Source organism: Rhinolophus hipposideros (assembly GCF_964194185.1).
Source record: "Rhinolophus hipposideros genome assembly, chromosome: 12".
In the NCBI taxonomy this organism is placed as follows: domain Eukaryota; kingdom Metazoa; phylum Chordata; class Mammalia; order Chiroptera; family Rhinolophidae; genus Rhinolophus; species Rhinolophus hipposideros.
The window spans coordinates 60,431,095-60,454,901 of NC_138058.1; the positions used below are offsets into that span (position 1 = coordinate 60,431,095).

The 23,807-nt window shown below is 52.1% G+C and overlaps 1 protein-coding gene across 2 annotated transcripts; it reads right to left on the reverse strand.

Annotated features, from left to right (window-relative positions):
* Nucleotides 1-259: 259 nt before the first annotated feature.
* On the reverse strand, nucleotides 260-14,592 carry GAREM2 (GRB2 associated regulator of MAPK1 subtype 2). Of its 2 annotated transcripts, none has more exons than XM_081068639.1 (6): nucleotides 14,378-14,592; nucleotides 11,290-11,430; nucleotides 6,145-6,275; nucleotides 4,368-5,393; nucleotides 3,223-3,386; nucleotides 260-2,703 (listed from the first exon to the last, which is right to left on the reverse strand). In XM_081068639.1, the coding sequence occupies exons 1-6, from the start codon at nucleotides 14,487-14,489 to the stop codon at nucleotides 1,674-1,676; spliced, it is 2,604 nt and encodes an 867-aa protein (XP_080924765.1). In that variant the 5' UTR covers nucleotides 14,490-14,592; the 3' UTR covers nucleotides 260-1,673. The 2 variants fall into 2 exon arrangements, with proteins under 2 accessions (XP_080924765.1, XP_080924764.1); XM_081068638.1 differs by lacking the exon at nucleotides 14,378-14,592 and adding an exon at nucleotides 13,436-13,895.
* Between the last annotated feature and the right edge of the window lie 9,215 nt (nucleotides 14,593-23,807).

Sequence of the window (23,807 nt, forward strand, 5' to 3'; positions counted from 1 at the left end):
ACGGCAGGCTTCGGGCCAGTGCAGGAGGTTCAACCTGGGCCCTGGCTGGTGGCTCTTTAAAGTCTGGTCTTTCCACGTGGCAGGTATGAAATCTGTTGAAACAGCAGTGGGAGGTGGGAGGTTCTGGTAGGGGAGGGGCTTTCAGGACTGGAGGCCAGCACTGCCAGCTGCCTCTGGGGAACCGAAGTCCTTTCCCGCCTGGAGGCATATCCATTGTGCCTCCAGAGGAAGAAAGCAGTTGACACCCCAAACTCCACTTGCACTGTTCCTCAGCCGTCTAGCATTTATTTCACTAGTCCTTGAGCATTCGTTAAATGACTGGCAAGGAAACCCAACGTGTCGGCATCAGTACCTGTGCTCTACTTCCCGACTCTCCTTCCCTCAGAGCTGAGGCAGCCTGCTTGGGACACCAGCATGGCTTTGCTACTCTTAAGACAGAAAGACGGAGGAAATAAATATCTAGGTAGGCCAGGTAAGGCAGAAGAAAAGGCTGGCACCTCTGGGGCCTGACAGTAGTGAACATGAGAACCACTGCGGTCCTGGGAGGTGACACGGGGAAGAGCACGGAGGGACGGGCGGTTGGACACAGTGGCCACCCTGCTCTGGGCACCAATAGGTCACCAGGCACAAGATGCGGGGCACAGAGACCTGCCTGAGGCACGGGAGCAAGTGCAGGAGGACTAAGCTCCAGGAGGGAAAAGGCAGGTCTTCCCAAGCCACTGTGCTTTCTCTCTCCACCGTCCTCCCTGTGCCACCGACAGGAAACCAGGGAGGGCCACCAGGTGTGTGCCAGAGTCAAGTGACGGGGCAGGAGACCGGGGGACGTGGAAGTGACTGAACGCCACGTGCTGCTAGAATCAAGCAGCAGCCGGCTCCACGGACCTGCTGTCCGTCCCATGGAGTCAGTCTGGGCAGACTGCACCCCACCCAGCAGGACGGGGGGAGGGATGTAGGAGAACATGGGGCGCTGGACGTCGGGGGACCATCTGCCTCCCCAACTCGGTAACAGCAGAGCTGCGCTCTTCCAAAGTCGGCCGTGAGCCAGAACCCAGAGGTGGAGCCTTGAGGTGCAAGGGCACAGACGTATACCTGATCCACCTGTGCTCAGGGCCAGGGCACTCACTCAGGGTGGAGCAGACAAGGACGGGAAGGACATCCCAGAGGCCCCCAGAACAGCACCCCGACCCTGGGGCAGCTTAGGCCAAAAGCCCACAGAGCAAGGAGGAGAGAGGGCACTTGGGGAATTTATGCTTAAATTACGGGCCATCTTCTTCCCTCGTCTCTACCCTGAACCTACAAGCTTGAGAAGTGAGACGGCTGTGCAGCTCTGTAGCAGAGAGTAGGAAGGTGAAAGGTTACCACAAGGCCAGCTTTTGAGCATCGCAGCAAATGCCTCACCAGGCCCAGGTGTGCTCTAGGGCCTCGTCTTCTCCCTACCTACTGTGCACGCTCAAAGACAAGCTGCCCCCATGCCGGGGTCTCGCCCCAGAGGACCCCATTTCCAAGTGGGTCCCCCTGGATTCGCTCTGGGTGGCTACCTAGACGCCTCGGTCTTAGCATAGGTTCTCCCCACAGGCAGGACTGCCTCTGGGAGTGCTGTCCCCTGCAGGCCCATGGCTGGTCCCAGTGTCTGTGAGCCAGCATTCCAATGGTGCGGCCACGAGCTGGGGAGGTCAGATCTTGGGCCGCCAGCCTTTGATGAACTGCATGATCTTCTTGACCTGCAGCTTGGTGAGGCGGAAGTCGTCCGCCAGGATGTCCTCACTGAGCTGCACGAAGATGCTGCCATCGATGCGCTCCCGGGCAAAGAAGCTCACCACGTCCTCCGAGAGCCCAATGAAACGCAGACTGCGAGAGACCTCCTCCAGGGAGAGCGCAGACAGGTCCGCAGGAGGCTGCCAGGAAGAGGCCTCCCGGCCTCCCCAGCCTGTGGCCCCATCCCGGGGACTGGCAGGAGGAGGCCCTTCTAGGTGTCCTTGGGTGAGAAGGAGTCGTGCTCCACCTGCCTCGGGCCCCTGCAGGGCCGCTGGTGACAGTGGAGCAGTGACCTGCCGCAGCACCAAACCTTCAGGCTCAAAGGCCTTGGGGGGTCCAAGCGGTGAAAGGCGGGGTCCAGGCCCAGGTACCCCCACAGCTCTGGGCTCCTGACAGCGCAGCAACTCAGGCTCCGGAGAGCCACCTTGCCCCAGCTCAAAGGGGTCAAAGGGCTCTGAGGCTGGCTCCTGCCACTCAGAGGAAGAGGAGGAGGAAGTGGGACAGGAGGTGGGAGCAGCTGAATAGGCCTGGCCTGGTGAGCCTGGGCCTGGGGAATACGCAGGGCTGGAGGTAGCCAGGGGACCCGAGGTGGTCGTCGGCCCAGCAGAGCAGGCCACTGAAGGGCCTGAGGGGTAGACAGGCCCAGAAAAGGGGTTGAGAGCTCCAAATGGAGCAAAGCGTTTCTGGGGGTGAGAGGGCTTGAAAAGAGGCGGGCAGCTGTGGTAGGTCTTAACAGGGGTGTCAGCCCCCAAGAGGGAGGCAGCTCTACTGCTCAGGGGCTCTGTGAGGGCACGGGAGGCCTGGCTGGGCTGCGTGGTTGAGGGCAGGGGTCCCGGGGGTGGACGGCTGGAGGACTCGCCCACTTTGCAGTCTCCCCATGTGCACGGGTAGCAATAGAGGGAATAGGCATCTGGTGACGGGGAGCCACTGCCACTGCGGGAACCTGCCCTGTGGGCAGAGACAGACACATACGAAGTGTAAGACAGGAAGAGGGAAACGTAACAGGGTCACACACGTGACACTGCTCTGCCAGGTCACAGAGGCTGCCACTCTGATCTCAGAACACTGGCCCATACCCCAGCCCCCAAGGCTTCTGGGATTGCCTTATCCTTTCTTCAGGCATTCTCCCACCCCAGGGAAAAGTAAACAAAACTGAATTACATGCAAATTTCAAAATAGCAAGGAACACTCCACCCTGTGGCTGAGTCCCAGTCTGGAGGGAACCAGAGCAGTGCTCCCATGCAATCCTCACCATTCAGGGAAGGAGCAAACCGAAGCCAGACAATGGGGGGTGAGGGACTGGGCCCCAAGCCCCCAGACCCGACCCCAGTGCCCTCCCCCTAGGTGGTGCACGCCCTGAACCCTCCAACCAAAGTCTTTCTCTTCCTCAGCACTGGCTCCCTCCCTGCCTCCCCTGCCTCAGTCCACCTTAGGAGGGCCCAGGACCAAGAGAAGGAAGGGGCTCACCCATCCTGGAGGCCAGAGGAGTAGTAGGAGAGGCTGGAGCTGGGTGAGTGGACAGGCTGCAGCTTGGGGAAGCGTGGGGGTACCGGGGGGCTGCCGGAGAGCCGGCCACTGCCACCCCGGGGAGGCACAGGTGGGGCATTGAGCAGTCGGCACTCCTCCTTCACCTGCAAGCAGAAAGCCATGACTCCACCCTCTGTCCCGGGGCCAAGGCCACTGGCATTCCTTATCTTCCTGAACAACTGGGCAAGGGGCATGTCTGGGGCTGACACTTTGCCCAGAGGCTGCCTCGCCTCACACCCCACCGACCTACCCACCCCACCCCTTATCATCTCTCCAACCCGTTTCACTCATCAAGATCACACAACACATACAGTCTCCTACCGCCTTGGAAATCCACTGTGTATGTCAGAAAAATATAGAAGTCGATCAAAAACAATCAGAAAAGTAGACATATTCCCTCTTCAAGTAAGAAGAAAGAAAAGGGAAACAGTACGGGGGCAGGGGGAGGGAAGGAAAAGTATCTGCCCTCTGGATCTCTTCCTTATAAATCAAATACTGGACTTCCTTGTAAATCAAAGTGGACTTCCTGGGATGTTAACGGGTGTTGTCCATGTTCTGTGGACAAGTATGGTTGGGAAATTCTGCATTGAACACAGAGAAACAGGTTAGTGCAGGACTTCTCAGAGCCTTTACTACACCAACGGTGTGTGACTCCAAAGAGAGCAGGACTGGAAGGCCGGGAGTCCTACACACGTTTTCTGAACTTATTTTGCCTTGGAACCTTCTTTTCACTGGACAGCTTGGAGGGCTCCTGTTCTGTGAAACCTGGGTCATGCTGTTGTAGACCCATCGCAAGTTTTCTGAGGCTAGGAACCTACTGGCATCTTTGTCCCACAACTGCCACGCCACCGCCACTGGTATCCCTCCTACAAACGCTCCTGCGACCCTTTCCCCCTTTTTCTTCTCCCCTTCCCCACACCTGGGCCACTCTTGTCACTCACTTCGAGGGCTGGAGGCCCAGGAGAACTTGCTTTTGGGGCCCAAACCGGGCTCCCTGGCGGGCCCCTCCCCCGAGGACAGAGCGACAGAGCCACAGAGCTCCGCGTCCTGCCTCCCACCCTTCCCGCCTCCACCGCGTCACTCACCGCCTCGGACTTGGGGGGGACGGGAGGCGGCGGCGCCTCGGCCTCCAGGAGGGGCGGCCCCGCGGCCCCGAAGGAGATGAGGTCCGGCCCCGGGAGCGGCCGGGTCCGGCCCTCGGCGAGGCCCTCGGCCGCCTGGTGCGCCCAGAGCTCCTCGTAGGGGATCTCGGCGGGCGAGGCGCCGGGCTCGGGCGCGCCGGCCCAGTCGGGGCTGACGTACTCCTGGTCGCCGTCGCCCGGCGGGCCCGGGGCGCGGGCGGGCCCGGGGGCGCGCGGGGGCGCGGGCAGGCAGAGGCGCGCGCGGCGCGGGCTGGCGCAGTCGTCCGCCAGCTCCGCGGGCGCCTCGCGCACGGCCGTGGAGTACTCGTCGGGGTCGAAGCGCTCGCGGCAGTAGGAGGCGCTGTCGCGCACCAGACGCTCGACGCGCGGGTCCCCGGCCAGCAGGCCCTGCGGCAGCGCAAAGCGCGGCGTGTCGGTGAGAAGCAGGAAGTGCAGCGGCGCCGGGCCCTCGCGACGCAGCGCCAGCCCCAGCACCACGGTCTTGGAGATGATGCTGACCAGCTTGTAGCAGTGGCCCTCCCGCACCGGGTGCAGGTCGTAAGGGTTGCGCGGCGGCCGGCTGGGCACCAGCACGTTCACCGGGAGCCGCACGCGCTCGATGATGGCGCGCACCGTGTGCTCGCCCTCCTGCATCTGCAGCTCCAGGGGGCTGCGCGTGCTGAAGCGGCCCTGGCACTGGAAGGGCAGGCTCAGGCTCTCGTTGGTGCGGTGATTCATGCAGATGAGGCAAGGCATCTTGCCTTTGATAGGCCTGGCGCCCCCGCCTGTTCCCCCCGCACCTCCCGGGCCACCCACCCCGGCCAGCGCCCCGGCCCGGCCCAGCTTGCGTAGCAGGGTGGTGAAGCGTGAGCGCTCCTTGGGGGTCTTGGCGCACAGGATCTCCGCCTGGCCCATGAGAGTGAGCTCATCGCCCGCGTGCAGTGTGAAATTGTACACCTCGCTGTCCTCGCTGAACTCGCCCGACACCACCTGGGGATCCCAGAAACAGTGAGGCCTTAGCCTGGGCCCCAGGGAAAGCCAGCCCTCATATGAGGCTCTCCAGGACCTAGGAGTGCAGCCCTCCTCTCAGCCCTTCCCAGGGCTGAGACCAGAGCAAGATCACTGGATTGGGGGGTCAGGGACCCACGTTCCATCCTGGAGGGGCCACGTGGTGGCTGTGCAACCTTAAATGAGTTAACCTCTGGTGGCCTTAATTACCTCATGTAATAACTTACTTGGAAGAGTTGCTGTAAGGATTAAATAGACTATATGTACAGTGACATATTTTGCAAATATTCAATAAATGTCCATTTTTTATCATTATCTTTGTAACTTGGGTGATAATAATGTTCCATCCATTCAACAAGGCTACTGAGAAATGAACTGATAAGAAAGGGGTTTGTAAAGAGCTATCTGTGTCCAGGAGAGGGACTGACTGTGCATTGCACTGCTGCCCACAACCACCACCCCTGCCAGTGGATGTTAGGACAGCCTGCCCTAAAAGGTGTTCAAGTCAGTGCATAACCCTCCACCCCCTTTTGCAGGAAGTTCTTCAGCCCAGTGGGCCATATACCCAGCTCTTCTGACATGGCCCAAATGTGCCAAAGACCCTCAAGGGGCTGCCAGAAGTCACACTGTGACACCTTTTACCTCATGGACTCTAAGGACAACCATACAAACAACCAGGGTCAGGGATTCCCAGAAGAAAAGGGGCACCATGGCTGGTGTGAGAAGGACTGACCTTGACACTGAAGGTGATAGCTTCCATCACAAAGATGCGGTCAGGGAAGACGCTGGCCACCTCCTCCACGCTGCTGAAGTATCTCACTGGCTCCCGCACATCCCGGGCCTGCTCCAGGAGCTTGAACTTCCCTGCACAGGAGGGAACGCAGGCTTCTAGGGTGGGCCTGCTTACTGGGAGCATGGCTTGCATCCCAAGAGACCACATGGTCCCTACCTGCTGCTCCCCTCATCTCAGCCAGCCCCTCTGGAAGTCAGGTGGGCAGAAGGGCAGGTTTGCACCAGCATGTGGTAGAAGGAGCTGGTCAGCTGGCTCAAGCCTCACAGGGAGGTGAGCACAGACCCAAGCAGCTAGAACCCAGCCTTCAAGCCATGGAGAGCTGTGAGTGTGTGATGAGGCTAGTGAGTGCCTGCCGAGAGAAACGCAAGTGCAAGCTAGCACCCAAACACTTGGACACAGCTGGCCTCTGACCAAGCATCACTATGGCGTTGGGGACACTTGGTCCCAGCCGCACTGACTTGCTATGACCCTAGACAAATCCCTTCCCCTGTTGGGGCCTCTGGCGCCTCCTGTGAGGGGCTGGAGCAAATGACCTTGACCCGGCATCCTGTACATCCGCCTTGGGTTGCTGATCCACACTGATATACTGGGCTACCAGCTGCTCAGCCCCAGGCCCTTGAAGCTTGGGGAGAGCCACTCTGACCCCAGCTCACACATCCTGCCATGGCCCAACATCCAGCCCCACTGTCCCAGAGACCTCCGATCTGAGCCCAGCAAAGCCACCTCCCTCAGATGAGGTCTTCCCAACCTGCAGTCCAGGGCTGTGTGGTTTGGCCGGCTCAGTAGATGCCCCCAGCAGACTCAAACTTTCAAGAATGATGATCATCCATCAAACTGATACCCCTGTGTAACTGTCTTACCTCACTGGCCACACACCTTTTATGTGTCTACTACATGAGCACAGGGACAAGCTGTGAATCGCCCTGGCATCTTGATGGGTGGCCTCCTCAGGCCTTATCCCGAAGGAAGAGAGTCTTGTACAAGCAAGGGGACAACAGGCCAAGAGAAGACAAAGTGATTCTTTAGCTTCTATAGTCTTCCTGGTAGTTCCTTCAGTCATAGTCATTAATTTATTCATTCCACATTTATGGAGCACCCACTGTGTGCCAGACACTGAGCTAGGCCCAACAGAGGCTGCAAATCTGGGTAAAATACAGTCTGCCCCCAAGGATTTCTAGATACAGTGGGTGTGACAGCACCCATTGATGGCAGGATGTGATAAGTGCTACAACAGAATTGTGACGAAAGTGCTAGAGGTGGGGCAGCCGGATGGCTCAGTTGGTTAGAGTGCGAGCTCTGAACAACAGGGTTGCCGGATTGATTCCCGCATGGGATCGTGGGCTGTGCCCCCTGCAACTAAAGATTGAAAACGGCAACTGGACTTGGAGCTGAGCTGCGCCCTCCACTAGATTAAAGGACAACGACTTGGAGCTGATGGGCCCTGGAGAAACACACTCTTCCCCAATGTTCCCCAATAAGATTTATTTTTAATAAAAGTGCTAGAGGGCTGCTGAGGGCTGAGGGCTGCTGAGTTGGGGGGAAGCTACCTGGCAGCCTGATAGGATCTTAAGAATGAAGAGTTTTATAGAACAGACATTCCAGGTGGAAGGAAGGGAATGAGCAAAGACAGGGTCCCGAAGGCAGACGGTCTGCCTGAAATGGTGAGTGCCTGGAGGGTAAGGCTTGAGTAGTACGATGACAGGAAGTGAAGTAGACAGCAACTGGGTTACGAAAGGTTCTGGATGCCAAGAGGCCCATGGAATATTCATCGGACTGGGCAACTGATGCGGGGCAAGTAGGGAGGAAGGGTCTTGGGCCACCAGCCTGGTCAGAAATCAAGTTGGCAGAGCTGTTTAGCAAAACTGGAAACCTGAAAAAAACAGGTTGTAGGGCAGGGGCTTGGGGAGCCTCATTGGAAGTATAGACAAGAAGCTTAGCAGCCCACAGGAGGCAGCTTTAGCTATGGGCAGGTAAGATGGCTCAGAGAAAACGAAGAGAGGGTCTTAACCCTTTGGGGACCTTCCCAGAAGAATGCCCATAGTGTATTCCTAACATGAACACACATAATTTTGTATACAGAGCCAGGGGTTCCTGGAACCCCCAAACCCAGCCAGAAACCCAGACTGAGACATCCCCCCCACCCCCAAGTGCAGGGTATGAAGAGCTGAGGGCCAAGGTCAGGGCATGCAGTATCAACATGTAGGAGCAGGAAGAGAAACGAGAGCCAAGAAAGATAAGGGAAAATGCCCAGAAGAAGGCTAGGAGGTCCCCTAACCTCCTGGGTGCTGCCCTAACCACTCTGAGACCCTGGAGGGAAGAGGCCTGAGCTGTGCCATAGTTCTAGAGGGCAACAGGGGATAAACGCAGGAGGAGGCCTGGCCAGGAGCAGTGGTGTGGCGTCAGGAAGCAGGAGTCAGGGTCACTCCCATCCAATAGTGAGTGGCCCCCCTCCTCCACCATATCTACACACAAACCCCCAACCATAAGCAGCCAGGCAGGGAGAAATGCCCACTGCCCCCTGTGGGGAGAGCTGGAGCCAAGTCAGGGCTGGAGCCAGGGGAGGATGTGGCAGGGAAGATCGATGTAACCATGGTAGCCAGCCCCACCCCCTGGCTGCTGCCTGGAGCCCAGCACTGGTCATCACAGCAGGGAGGAAGGGAGACCTCCCAGGAGGGCTGCTCAGGCCCCTGGAAGCCTTTTCCTCCCCCTGTAGCCTCTCCGGGGGGCAGCTTCCTCTCCTGCTCCCACTACGTGAGACCCAAGGTCTCTGGCAGCAATAGGGACCTGCCCAACTCCGGGCCTGCCCTCCTCCTCGCCCTTCTTTCCCAGAACACATCTGCACTGGCCTGCGGTCCCTTCCGGCCTGAAGCAGTCTGGCCTGTTACCCCTCCTTTCCAGCACCTGACCCATGGTAGATGCTCCATAAAGAATGATGGCTAAAAGCACAGCGTGTCCTGGAGTCCCAATGACCAGGTTGAATCCCAGCTCTGCCGCCAACCAGCTGTGTGACTTTGAGCAAACTATTTAATCTCTCTGGGCTTCAGTTTTCCCATCTGTAAAACGGAAGCATGCTACTTAGCTCCCAGGGTGCTGCTCAGGGCACAGCGACCATCACTGGGGAAGCTGTCTGGTTCCCCGCTGGGCCAGTGGGGGGCTGTCTCAGAAGAGCCAAATGTCCCCATTCCCTGGGCGGTGGGCTGTGGCCTGGAGACCCCGGGTCACTGGGCAGCGCTCCCAGCCCCGCCGCCACCCTCCTCCCCAACCCCCGCTTTCGCGGCTCTCTCTACCGGGTCCGCTGGTCGCCCCCGCCCGCCCGCACTATTATTAATTCATTAAGAGGAACAAGCGCAGAGCTCAGCTTCCTCGTTAACCCGCCAGCCGGACTGACCCTCCCCCTCCTAAGGGGCCTCCACCTCCCCTCCCTCATGGGGGGGAGGGGGTAGAGCTGCCACCGGAAAGGTGGGGATGGGGCTGTGACATCCCTGCAGCCAGCTGTCACCCATGACCACCACCTTACATGCGCACTCAGGAGGCACCAAAAGACACGGGGAGAAAAGGCTAGGAGAGCCTTGGCCCCACAGTTCCCTAGAAGGTTCTGGCCTTGATTTCCCAGATTTTTAATGACACAAATTGAAATGGCACAGTCCCTCAAGTTACATTTCTGTCAATGAGGACGTTTTCCAATTTTTGCTTTTTAACCCAAGAAGACCTGGGACCTCACCATGGACCAATGACAGATACCCAGGATGGGAAGTTTCTAGTTTGGGCAATCCCCCTCAAAGGCTCTAGGCACAGGACAGAGCCCAGTACCAGGTCAGAAAGACACTTGAGTTTCTTCAGTTTTTAAATGGGGTGTGGGACTATGGGGGTACCAACTTGACCGGGTGGTTGTGAAGAGCAGAAGCCATGTAAAGGGCTGAGTTCTGTCCCGCTGGCTCAGGGGAGATCCAGGCAAGGCCAGAGGGGGAAGAGTGGTTGGTACCCGTGAGGAAGGGACTGTGCGCCTTCCCAGCTCAAAGGGTCCCCAACCTTTGTTGGGGGGTGAAGGGGAGGGGGTAGCAGTTAAAACACAGAACTAGGCAAGCTGCGGAAGCTCCTGGGCCCTGTTTCCTTGTGAGTTAAATGGAGTTGATTAGACTTTCTCACAGGGTTGCTAGGAGGATAAATGAAGAAAATGTTCAGCCCAGTGTCCGGGACGCTGTGGAATCGTGGGCTCAGGTGGCGGCATCTCTGGGACGGGATCCTCAGACTCCCGTCCCTCCCACACAGGGGACAACGACCCTGCATCCTGCTGTGATGACACACCAGCCCAGGAGCCAGGCGACCTGGGTTCTGCCCCTGCTCTGCCCCTTTCTAGCTGTGTGACCCTGGGCAAGTCACTTCCTTCTTAGGTATAAGCTCTGTTTCATCATATGTAAAATGAAATGGCTGTACTTTCTTTTTCTTAGTGGCATAATCCTTTCTTGAAACAAAATCTGATGTAGAACGTTAACATCATATAAAACACAGATCAAAGTAGAAGTTCATTAGCATAATCTTGTTTACAAGTCTAATTTTAACATTCACTTATAAAGTCAATGAAAACAATGAGTTTAACACAAAAATTGGGGAAAACAGGCTTAGAGCTGAAAGATGCAGCCAGATTACAAGCCCGAGCGTCCCTTTGTTTCTGAAGGTTTTTGGTTGCACAGGACCGAGAAGATCCTGGCAGGTGTTCTCTTCGAGGGTCCGTACAAAAAAGGGTTAATGAGGAAGCTCTCTGTATACACCCGAAGGTCTCTAGTTAGGGGTAAGGTTGGATCTGTAGCACTTTGAGAGTATGGGTATTGTTTTAACCGTTAGTTTAAAATCTATTATAAAATCAAATGTGAACCAGAAACTCAGGGCTCCACACAAGAGTATGGAAAGCGCTGGCCCCTAAATCTAACCCCAATCCTAATCACACACTGTCAGCCCTGTCCCCACTCATTCCTGTGACTCCAAGGAAAGGCTGGTCACCAACAGCTTCCCCCAGCCTGCCCTAAACCCTACGCTCCAGCCTATACCCCCCATCAGCTTTACACCATCTGTCCCTGGCTGGCACACCTGGGTACTGCAAGGGGATGTCGATCTTGGGCCCGATGACATAGTGGCCTTCCTCCAGGGTGTGGGCTGTCACGGTTGTCCACTGGCGGCAGGAGTGAATAAGCAGGATGTCTCGCTCACTGACGCCCTCAGCATACTCCCCTGGGAGGGGAAAGGTGGATAGAAGAGGAAGGAAAGGAGAAGAGAACATTTGGAGGGGCAGAAAGAAAAGGCAGGATGACTTCCTCACCTCCTTACCAAGAGTCTCCTGGGGGACAGTTCCCCATAATCTTTGTCCAGGTCAGCAATGCTCAAGGGCCAGGCAGGCTGCCAGCTGTGGCCTCAGGACTGAGTCAAGGCCTGTCTCTCAGGACTCAGGCTCTCCATGGGGCCCCAGCAACCAGCCCAGCCGCTGTCCTTCATTCATCACTGGATTGGACTGCCTGCCAAGGCTCCTAGCAGATGAGCCCAGTCTTTACCGTCCAGGAGCCCATAGGCCCATGAGGAAGTGGGAAGAGATGTGAACAGAAAATACAGGCGAAGTCTGAGGCACTGAGTGGAGGGTGTCTGGGCTCACAGAGGGGACCAGCAAATTAGCTGAGGGTACGGTGAAGAAGGGAGACTGACTAAGAAGCAGGTACCTGAGCTGGGCTTCAGAACCACCTGAATTCACAGCAGCAGAATTCTCAGCCCCCAAGTCAGTGCCCAGGCCAGGCAAGGAGGGTCTTACTGGGGGAATGGAGACAGCTGAGAAGGAGCTGTCCGTTGTAAGTCCCAACTGTGAAGGCTAAGCCATGAGCCACTTGGGCCAGGAGAATGGCAGGGCTCAGAGGAGCTGATTCCTGGCTCTCTCATGGGCAGCCCCTGTTCACCCACCGCCACAGGCAGACAGTCTCCTGCATTCAGGGGTCCTGAATCTGAGGCGAAAGCCTCAGATACTCGTTAACCCCATCTCAGAGTAGCTGTTTCTTGGCTCTCCCTCTGTCAGCCTTCATCCTCCCAGCCTTTGGAACACAGTGATGATGGCTGGAGAGGGTGGATTTAGAATGGGGGGGGGTCTAGTCCTGGGGGAAGCTGCACTGCAATAGAGGTGCCTGGGCCCAGGAGGCTCTAACCCCAGCAACGGTTTCCAGGGGAGCAGGAGGGGCTGGCCCAGCTTCCAGGAGGCCAGTGGAGCTGTCTCCTGGCTGCAGCTGGTGGGCAGGGCGGAGGTGGGGGATGCCTCCTTCCCAGCCCCCTCAGACACAACTTACTAAATTTTTGCCATCCAACCAAATGGGAAATGATTTACTCTAATGGCTGGGGACTTCATGAAGTGTGTGTGTGTTTGTGTGTGAGGGTGGGGGTGGGGGTGGGAATAGAATATATTCAGGACATGTGGAGAGGCCTGGCTCCTGCTGAGTGTGTGTGTGTGTGTGTGTGTGTGTGTGTGTGTGTGTGTGGTGGGGTTTCTGAGCCTCCCTCCTCAACCCCTGACCTCCTGGGGCAGAGGAAGCTCTCCTACTCAGCAACCTCCTCTTACAGCGCTAAGCCCCAGCCTGCCTTTCCACACACCCAGTCATTGGTCATAGTCACCAACAACTGAGCCAGCAGAGCCACCTGGCCCACACTGACAGGGACCTGTCACTCCAATGACACAATTCAGTCCCATGGTCTCACTAAGGGGCCATTTCCAAATGCATAAAACACACTTCAAAACATACTTTTAATGACATATTCACAGTCATGGTGACCACAGCCATAACCACCACTGTCAAAGACAGACAGCTGGACCATCACACCGATTGCTCATTCATTCCTTCCCTCCATAATCTCTGTTAGGCAGGACGCCCCCCACGGAGACTGAAGCCCAGTGGGAAGACCACGCACTGACCCTTATAACAGGTGCAGCACAATAGGAGACAAGACAGAGGTGCCAGAGGCCTCAAGGGAGCACAGAGGAGGCCTGACCATACTGAGGGGCTCAGAAAGGCCCCCAGGACAGAGAGATGCCCAAGACGATGTGTGGGAAGTGGCCAGGCAGATCCGAGAGGCAGCATAACACGTTCACACGCAGACACCTACAGCCTTGCTGTGGACAAAAACAGTCTCCGGATCACACACGGACGAGCTGGGGAACAAGACTCTGGGCTGCGGGGCACCCCTGCCCGACAGCCTGGGTACGTACGCTGCCACGGTGCCCGCTCCGGGGACAAGCTGCCGCTCACTGCCCACTCCTCGCCGCCGCGGGTCGGAGGAGGGGCTGCCGGGCCCCGCGGAGAGGAGAGGAGCCTGTGGCCGCGGGCCCCATTAGCATTCAGGGAAGCGAGTGTGCCAACGCGGGCCAAACCCCTATTCTTCTCGCACACAAAACCCCCGGCCTGGCTGCCAGCCCCAGCTCCTGCCCCTCCCCCAGCCAAGCAGCCCCCACTTCCCGCAAACAGTCCCTCGCTCCGTAGAGCGTCCAGGGTCGCCTCTCGGGCCCCCATGCACGGTCCCATCAGCAGAGCAGTCCCGACCCCCAGGCTCTAAAGAGAAGTGGGGCAAATTGTCGGGGAGGGCCGGGGGCTGGGCACACACCCGGCGGGAGGACCCGCTCATTCGGGCCTCTCCCCCAGGTGGCCGCCTCGTCCCGGGACCGGAGGTGCTCCCGGGACGGCAAAGGAGGGTGCGAGAAGGATCCCAAGGGGGGCAGAGCGGGGCTGGGGGTTGGCGGCAGTGGGAAGACAGGGTCCGAGGCCCTAGGGCTGCGGGAGGATCGAGGTGAGAGTCTGGAGACAAAGGGACAGAGGGGGCGCGGCCCGGGCGGGGGCCTGAGGGCGGCAGGGGAAGGGCGGGCGCACCGACGGGGCGGGCGCGGTGCTCCGAGTTCCAGCTGGGCCGCAAAATTCTGTCCCGCGCCCGCCCCGGTCCCTGTCCTGGTCTCTGTCCGAGCCCGTCCGCGGGGCCCAGGAGCAGGCGGACCGTCGGCTGGGGGGCCCCGGGGCTCCGGCGGAGGTGCACCGGGAGCTGCCTGGGACCCGCGAGGGGAGGAGGGCAGCGGTCGCTCCCACGGGCCGGCTAGCACCTGCCTGGCGAGTCCGCGGTTCCCCCGCCGATCCCCAGTCTTCCTTCCCAGCACCCCCGGTACCTGGCCCGAGGCAAGCGAGCGTCGGCAGGCGGCAGCGGCTGACGATGAGGTCGAGCGGGAAGGCGCCCATGCTCCAGCGCAGGCCAGCCAGCCCCGCCGCCAGCTTCTCCATGGCATGGGCGCCCCCGGGGCCGCCGTCCCGGGGCCCCGACGGCCAGTCCCGCGCGGCCCGGGCTCCCGCGCCCGCCGCCACCTCCTGGGGCCGCCGTGGCGCTCCCCGCCTGGCGGCCCGACCCGGCTGCGGGCGTCACGTGGCCGGCCTCCCGCGGGGCGCCGGCCCCGGTCCCCCCGCCCCTCGCCCCACCCCCCGGCCCTGGCCCGCAGCGGCTGCCAAGTCCCGCCTCCCCGCCCCGGCCCCGCGGCCCGCCCCCTTCCCCGAAAGTCCAGGTGACAGCGGGTTGGAGGACCCCAGGCGGGAGCCTGGAGGAAAAACGGACTCGAAGCGGCGTCCGAGGGGTCGGGGGTTGGGGAATCAGCCCCTACCCTGCCGAATGGGTCTGGCTCCCCCTTTCCTCGCCGGGAGCGGCGCTTTTCTTCACCCCCTCGTGCCGCCGCCTCTGGGAGTCCCCGCCCACCCTGCGCAGGCTTCTGCTCCGCTTCCCAAGCCTTCTGCCCTGAATTCACCCACTGCGATCCCAGTAGCGGTCGCTGCCTCTGGGACATTCAGCATCTCCATCTTCACACAGCCCGGCGAGGCCGCCTCCTTAACCCAGTTTACTGATGAGCAGACTGAGGCTCAGAGACGTCAAGTGGCATCCGGGATTTGAACCCAGGTTTGACTACAAATCTTACTGTTTTCTCTGGTTGTCGCCGTCACCTCAGCCCCCACGGCAGAGCACTTTGGAAGTTCCCAGCACCCTCCTACTGATTTTCACAAGTCCTGTGAGCCAGAGAGCTCCAGCACATACACAGCATCCGGGATTTGATCGCTCCCGTTCTGTAAATGAGGAAACAGGTGCAAGCACATAACCGGTTGGTCCCTTCTCTTAATTTGCTCTTTCCCTTCGCTCTCCTCACCTCCTCCTTGCAACCCCTCTCGTCTTCGGCTCCGGAGCTCCTCTTGGGAATCCCTTCCTAGAAGCTGCGGTGACCTGGGCACTGCCACCCGGCCAAAGCACTCCCTTCACCCTTGAGGTGTCCGCGGCGCCTTCTGCAGGCGATCAGGGGCTGGTGCAGGCCTGTCGTGGGATAGGGCAACAGAGATGCAGCTGGGTAGCCTCCAAGAAACTGGTCTTTAAACAGACCCATGGACGCTAGTCCTCAGCCTCAATACCCTAAGGGAGACCCCACACGCACATACACACAAAACCCTCTCTTCCCAGGTGACTGACATCCCCCCTCGTTAACCTGAAACCTAAGAGAAGTGGCACCAGATAAGATGAACACAACTTCTCAGTTCAGATCACTTGTTCAATAGACATCTTTTGCAGAGGAAAGAAACCGAGACTCCAAGAGCAGGAATGCTTTGCTCTAAGGTCACACAGCAGAAAAGCAGCACAGCTGCCACCAGAAGGCAGGCCTCCCAGCGCTAACTCCATACCCCTGCCTGGCCCACACCACCAACCGCCTCACTGTGTCCACTGGGGGAGAGCTGAGTAGATAGCCCTCAGGCTTCCTTTCTTCAGTCCACAGAGGTGTGACTTGGGGTAACCACCACGGACAATGGACTGACACCCGCTTGGATCTGTGGGGGTGGGGGTCAGTTCTTCCCCAGGGAAGTGAACAGAAGGTAAGAAGAAAATAGAGAAAGGTGAAAATATAGGACTTTAGAAAAAAATAGAGGGTCTGAGGCAGCAGGACGAGGAAGCCGAAAAAAGCAAGTGAAATGACAAGGGGATGGCCCTAGAGTCACTTTCCCCCCCACCCCCTGCAGGCTCTCCCTGAGGTAGGGTGACCAAACTGGAACACTCTTGAGAATGAAGGGACAACAGGCATAAACCAGCCTCTAGGAGAGCGGGTGTAAACCAGGCCTGGGCCATATGGTCAGCCTGTCTCTGAGAGACTCCTCTGAGCCCGGGCTGTAGACACCACATCCATGGCTGGTCCTCATGCTCAGCATCGCCAGCTCACCTCAGCTCTAGGCCTCAATTTCCAACTAGACCATCCACCCCCACCGAGATATTCCACTTCAACCATCACAGTTGAACTTGGTCTTTTCATCGCAACTAAGGACATCACCTTTCACCTGGCTCCTCAGCCTGGAAATCTCCTTAACTCTTATATCCAACAGGTTACCACGTCCTAGCAAGTCTGCTTCCACCATGTGTCAGGTAGTCCTCTTTCCTCTCCACCTCTAGTGTCCCAGTCTGACTTTAGTTCCTCCTCCAATCTCCTCTCCCCTCAGCCACCCTTCGTATTTCATGTCAAAACCCCTATAACTCTGGATTTCAACTGAGTCAGGGACCACACAGCCGTGACACATCAGGGAAAGCCACAGAACTGGCTGAATGTTAAAGCCCTGAAGAGGCTCTGGAACATTCGTAGAATGGCAGTTTTGCGGTTTCTTTTATACATTTGAAATTAAGGAGGGAACTTAAGGAAGATTACAGGAAGGTAGGAGAAAGCAAGGCAGGGACTGTATTACAGGATAGATAACAAGATAATGCACTCTCTTGATGGTGGTTGGGCCTTTGAGGTCTATTACTTCTGGCATTTTTTTCAAAACTAAGTGAGTTTTTCCAGGACCCATCAGCTCCAAGTAGTTGTTTCAGTCTAGATGTGGAGGGTGCAGCTCACAGTGGCGCACACAGGGATTGAACCAGCAACCTTGCTGTCAAGAGCCAACCGGCCACCCCAACTTCTGGTACTTTAAATATGTGTTATAGATACACAAGAACAACGGATAGGGTTTGCTTAAAAACCTTTCACTAAAGAAGTTATAGGCCTGGGAGTGACTGCTGACTGACCATGACCTGCCCCCATAAGAATTTATGACAGCACTCCTTTTTCCTCCACAGTATGTGTATATTCTTCAGAATGGGCTGGGTTATGGTGGACTTGCAAACAATATCACAATCTCAATGGTTTAAATCAACAAAGTTTTATTTTTCATTTCCATTACATGCTCAGTGCAAGTCACCTGGAGATCTGGCCCAAGACACCTTCCTTCCTAGACCCAGGCTGATAGAGGAGCTGTGATCTAGAACATTATTAATTAATCAGGGGGCAATGGGAATGTGACCATGGGATTCCTAGCCAGCAGGGAAGTTCAATCCTTTTACGTGCTTGGAAGGGGAACTAAAAATGTTGGTGAACAGCATTAACGTCCTTCACCATTGACCCATCCCATCACGGCCAAAATCAAGAATTTATCCTGAGTACATAATCGTGAATTTGCCCAAAGATTTAATTATGTGATGTTGATAACAATGTTGCTTGTGGTAATTAAAATTCAGAAACAATCTAAGTGTTGATCAAAAGTGTTGACGAAAATTGTTTTAGTACATTTATTAAATGGAATACTGTGCAGCTGTTAAAAATGATATTACAAACAGTAAATCTGGGTTTAAGTGTTAGCTCTGTAAAAACAAAACAGTGAACAAAAACATTTCACAATACATGAAGTAAAAAGAACAAGTTACCAAACAGTATGGTCTTATGTATACATGGCGGGAGGGGGGTGGAGGGGGGGAGAAGACTAAAGGAAACACACCAAAATTTTGCTTATCTGTATTTTCTATAGGAATGTTAGAATCAGCACGTCAATTTCTTTTTAACATCTTGCTAGGATTTTGACTGGGATTGCAATGAATCTGTAAATCAATTTAGGGTGAACTGACATTCTAACAATATTGATTCTTCTAAACCATGAAGATGGTATATCTTTTTATTTATTTTGGTCTTTAATTTCCCTCAACAATGTTTTATACTTTTTAGTTTATAGATTTTACATATCTGTCAATAAATTTGCTTCTAAATGTTTTATTGATGCTATTATATATAAATGTACTTTAAAGCTTTTTTTCCAGTTGTTCATTGATAGTGATAGAAAAGCAGTTGATTTTTACATATTGACCTTCAACCTCCTTAAAGTCACCTACTAGTTTTCATAGCTGTTTCTGTAGATTCCTGGGATTTTCTGTCTATATGATCATATTGCTTACAACTAAAGATAGTTTTATTTTATCCTCTCCAATCTGTATGCTTTTTATTTTGTGCCTACCTACACTGGTGAAGACCTCCAGTCAATCCGATGTTGAATGGAAGAGGTGAAAATGGACATCCTTACCTTGTTCCTGATCTTAGAAGGAAAGTCTTTTGTCTTTCACCATTAAGTACAATGTTAGCTGTAGGGTTTTTGTAGATGACCTTTATAAGGTTGAGGAAGTTCCTTTCTGTACCCATTATTTTGTTTTCTGTTCATCTCTATTTTTTGTTCTTCTGATTCTTCTATTCTGGTACCTCGTGTGAAGGTTTAGCTCTTTTTCTTTTTTTAAAATTACATTTATTGGTGTGATATTTATTAACATTATATAAATTTCAGGTGTACAACTTTATAATACATCTGTATACTCCACCTGAATTCTAGTCTTCTTCTGTCACCATATCACCATATATTTGACCCCCTTTACCCTCTTCATTCTCCCCCCACCCTCCTTCCCTTCTGGCAACCACCATTCTGTTGTCTGTGTCTATGAGTTTGTTTTGTTTGTTCATTTATTATTTTGTTTTATATCCCACATATGGGTGAAATCATAGTTTTTGACATTTTCCATCTGACTTACTTCACTTAGCACAATACTCTCAACATCCATCCATGTTGTCACAAATGGCAATAGTTCATTTTTTATGGCTCAGTAGTATTCCATTGTATATATGTATCACATCTTCTATATCCAATCATCCATCGAAGGACACTTAGGTTGTTTCCATGTCTTGGCTATTGTGAGTAATGCTGCTTTAGGAATGTTTTCAAATTTGGAGGGTAGATATGCAGAGAAGGATTGCTGGGTCATATGGTATCTTTATCCTTAAGTTTTTGAGGAACCTCCATACTGTTTTTCATAGTAGCTTGTATGAAAAACAGTAGCTTGTTTCCCACCAACAATGCTCAAGGATTCCCTTTTCTCCACATCCTCTCCAACACGTTATTTCTTGTCTTATTGATAATAGCCATTCTAACAGGTGTAAGGTTGTATCTCATTGTGGTTTTGATTTGCATTTCCCTTATAACTAGTGATTTGAGCATCTTTTCATATATTTGTTGGTCATTTGGATGTCTTCTTTGGATTTTTTCATTTTTCTTTTTATTAGTTTCAGGTGCACAAGACAAAGTGATACTTAGACGTTTATCATTTATATCCCTCACACTGTGTGAACCCCCTTTCCCCCATCCACTATCCCTCTGACATCGCACAGAGCCATTACATTTCCACTGTCTCTATTCCTATTTTTTTCTTTTTAAAGAAATCTTTTTTTTTCTATTGGCTTTTTAGTGGAATACTCCCTTCAACTATTTTTTTGGGGAGGTTGCTTTAAGAAATGTATTCATTCTTAAATTTTCAGTCTATACAGAGTGATATTGTAGTGCTTCATATTAAATGTAAAAATGTGTGACATAGATTCACTTATTCCCTCTCCAATATACTATAGTGCTATACATAGTACGTCTACATATATTTTATTAACCCCAAAAGACAACGTTGTCGTTGTTTGTTTGTTTGTTTGTTTGTTTTAAAGATTTTATTGGGGAAGAGGAACAGGACTTTATTGGGGAGCAGGGTGTACTTCCAGGACTTTTTTCCAAGTCAAGTTATTGTCCTTTCAATCTTAGTTGTGGAGGGTGCCATTCAGCTTCACGTTGTCCTTTCAGTCTTAGTTGTGGAGGGCGCAGCTCAGCTCCAGGTCCAGTTGCCATTGCTAGTTGCAGGGGGCACAGCCCACCATCCCTTGCGGGAGTCGAGGAATTTAACTGGCAACCTAGTGGTTGAGAGCCTGGCCATGTAGGAATCCAATCGGCAGCCTTTGGAGTTAGGAGCACGGAGCTCTAACTGCCTGAGCCACCGGGCCGGCCCGTTTGTTTGTTTGTTTGAAAATTGTCTTTATTCCTTTAAAGAGTCAGACCTATTATAATAAAATAAAGAGGAAAAAAATAGGCCTTATATACTGGAGGTGCCAAAAAATGTATACAGATGACTTGTATTCATCTTTTATTATGGGTATATATTATTACAATTTTAATAGTTTTTTCCTTTCTTAAAATATGTATAATTTTTTGGACATCTCTGTATATACCCTTGTATTTACCATTACTGACACTCTTTATTCCTCTCTAAGGATCCACGTTTCCGTCTAGTATTCTATCCTTTCAGCTGTAGAACTTCCTTTAGCATGTATTGTAGTGCAAATCTGCTGGAGATGAATTATCTTTTCTTTTATCTGAGAATGTCTATTTTACTTTTATTCTTGAAAGATGTTTTCACTGGATATAGATTTCTGGTTGATGGTTTTTTTCTTTCAGCATTTAAAAATATTATTGCACTTTTAGTTGGTATCTAGAATTCACTCTCTCGGGGCTTCATTTAGCTGCTCTTTCATACTAAGTCCAGAGTTCCTCCCTTTTTGGGCTTTTTTTCTGTGGAGGGTGTCTCTGGTAGGCTCTTGTTCAACCATTACCAACCAAAAGCTTAAATGCTCCAACTTCATTTTTCAATTAAACTTATTTTGAAAAAAGCTAAACCTATAGAAAAGTTGCGAGAATGTCACACTACATTCCCACATATCCTTCACCTAGATTTACAATACATTCTTTTTTTTCTGAACCATTTGAAAGCAAGTTCCAGACATGCCTCTTTGCCCATTAACTACTTCAGTATGTATTTCCTAAGAACAAGGACATTCTCTTACACAGCCAGAGTTCAATTCTTAAATTGAGGAAACTTAATATTGATACGTCATAGTCCATATTCAATTTTTTTGTTATTCCAATATTGTCCTTTATATTTATAGTGTCTTTTCCCAAGATTTCATCCAGGGTTATGCATTGTATGTAGTTGTCATGTCTCTAGTCTCATCTAGTACATAGTTTCAGCCTTTGTCTTTTAAGAAATTGATATTTTTGAAGAACACAGACCATTTGTTCTGCGGAATTATCCGTTTCGGCCGATGCCTTATTGTCAGGAATACTCAGTGCATCACGTCAGTTGGTCGCATTTTTCGTGATGTTAATTTGGTTGTTGTCTGCCACGGGTCCCCACTGTAAAGGCACCTGTTTTCCCTTTGTGATTAAAAAAGGATCCGTGGGAAGATGTTTGTGACTGGATAAGCATCCTGCTCCCCAACACACTTTCATCCAATGATAACATCCATCGCTGATTCTTGCCTGAGTCAATTATTGCTGTGGTGCTTCCAAAATATATGTTATCAATTCATAAGTCCTTTTAAATTCTTTATTTTGACACTCAAACGTCCTATATTTGACCAATGGGAGCACCTTCCATCTAGTTCCCGTGTCCCATTGGCATGATCCCACAATTATTTGGAAGTTTCCTCACTTTCTGGAACAATAGGATGCTGCAGGTTCATTCTAAACTTTCCCTGTCCCAACCCTGGGATCAGCCATTTCTTAAGGGCTACTGCTTCCCGTTAGTGATTGGTGGACTGTCCTCAGGACAGCAGCGTCTGTGGAGTCCAGTTGATAGATGCTCATCAGAGTTCAAAGCAAGTAAGTCTGTGTTATCTTCTGAGGGAAATGTGTCCACAATTCTGTCCACCTGCTCATATATCTCTGTGGATGGAATGCCTTAATCACTGCCCTGCCGGCAGCCTGGATAGCCCGGCAGCCGGACCAAAGGACAGTCTGGAAGTCTTTCCTACTGCTGTTTGGAGCACCATATCAATACTGTCATCGTGTATTCTTACAAAGGGCTGGGTCATTCATAAGGACATTTAAAAAACGAGTTCAATTTGTGACTTTCAGCCCTCATTAAAGTCAGTCACGTTGTGTTGGTTTCCTTTACCTCAGTCTTCTACAACAACAGTTCACTTAAGATTTTCGTTCTTATTTTTGTGGTGTGAATTATAAAATGTCTTACAATGCTGCAAAGGAGGTAAGAACCACAATTTGATTGACCTTTGTAATTTACCTAATGTAGTTCATTATGCAAGAAAATACAGATAGGAGTCTACTCAAGGGGATTGTTTTTTTGCATGTTTATATTTTATCCTAAAAAAAGAGAATGTTATAGGGATAGGTAAAGAGGAATTGAAACCCAGTCCTTATCTACAGGTTATTCCTGAAATGCGCCTTCCTAAAATAAACAACTCATGAAATATTTATTTCAGGAAGCTAGAATTTTAAGTTTGGGTCAATAGTGCTGAACACAGTAAATCAAACTATGCCTCTTACAAGTTGGGTATTTTTTTAATGGATCTGCTTTATTTTCAAGTAAATAATGCATGTTTATTCAAAACAAATAAAACGTTTTGACCCTAACTAGTATTTTAAGCTTAAGAAAAAAGTAATAACGTGTTGCATTATTTTCATTATTCCATATTTTTAATTTGGTAAAATTTCTTCTAATTAAAGCTTAACAACCACTAAGATGTTTTTAAACTGAAGCTTCATTATCCTTTTCATCTCTTGCTTTTAAATGGTGTTATTTTCACAACATGACAAGAATCCTTTAAAAATGGCTTTATTCAAATTGTTTTCCATAAGAGAGATTTTGTGCTAGTTGTTTTTCATACCATTCAGAACCACACTTGCCTGAATAAACATTTCAGATGGACTTGGTGTCATCTGGGCCCAAGTGACAGCCAATGATGAAGCAAAACTGTAGAAATTGTCCAACATCTTTGTGTGAATCAAGTCAATGAATTAGCTGAGGATCTAACAGTTTTGCCTTTGTCTGCTGAGACAGATTGTCCGGTAATTCCACCGAAATTCCAATCTGAGCAATAAGACAAATAGATCAATGGAACAGAATAGAGAACCCAGAAATAGATACACACAAACAGTCAGTTGATCTTTGATAATGGAGCAAAGGCAATTCAATGGCGAGGGAAAGAATAGTCTTTTCAACAAATTTTGCTGAAATAATAGGACATCCACATGGAAAAAAGAAATCTACACCCTTCACAAAAATTAATTCAAAATGGACCATAGACCTAAATGTAAAATACAAAACTACAGAACTCATAGACAATTTAAAAAAAAAAAAATCTAAGTGAACTTGGGTTGGGTGATGACTTTTTAGCTACAACACCAAAAGCGAACCATGCAAGTAACTGCTAAGTTGGACTTCATTAAAATTAAAAACTTCTCTTCCAATCTGAGCAGTAGATAAGAGCCTGGACAATATTCATAGTTCCAAAAAAGTGTTAGGTTCCTTCCCCATATTTAAGATCTGACATTCTAAAAATGGCAATAAATCTTAGGAGTTAACATACTGACATACCATCTGAATCAGGGCAGGAAAAGGAGAGATCC

What these genes read in the sequence shown, in the direction of transcription:
- GAREM2 (XM_081068638.1), bottom strand. Translation starts at nt 13,748, where the DNA reads ATGGGACCGTGCATGGGGGCCCGAGAGGCGACCCTGGACGCTCTACGG. An exon ending in GGAGCGGGCACCGTGGCAGC is followed by an intron (nt 11,431 to 13,435) that starts GTACGTACCCAG and finishes TTCCCCTCCCAG; the next exon opens with GGGAGTATGCTGAGGGCGTC. An exon ending in CTATCACCTTCAGTGTCAAG is followed by an intron (nt 5,394 to 6,144) that starts GTCAGTCCTTCT and finishes TGGGATCCCCAG; the next exon opens with GTGGTGTCGGGCGAGTTCAG.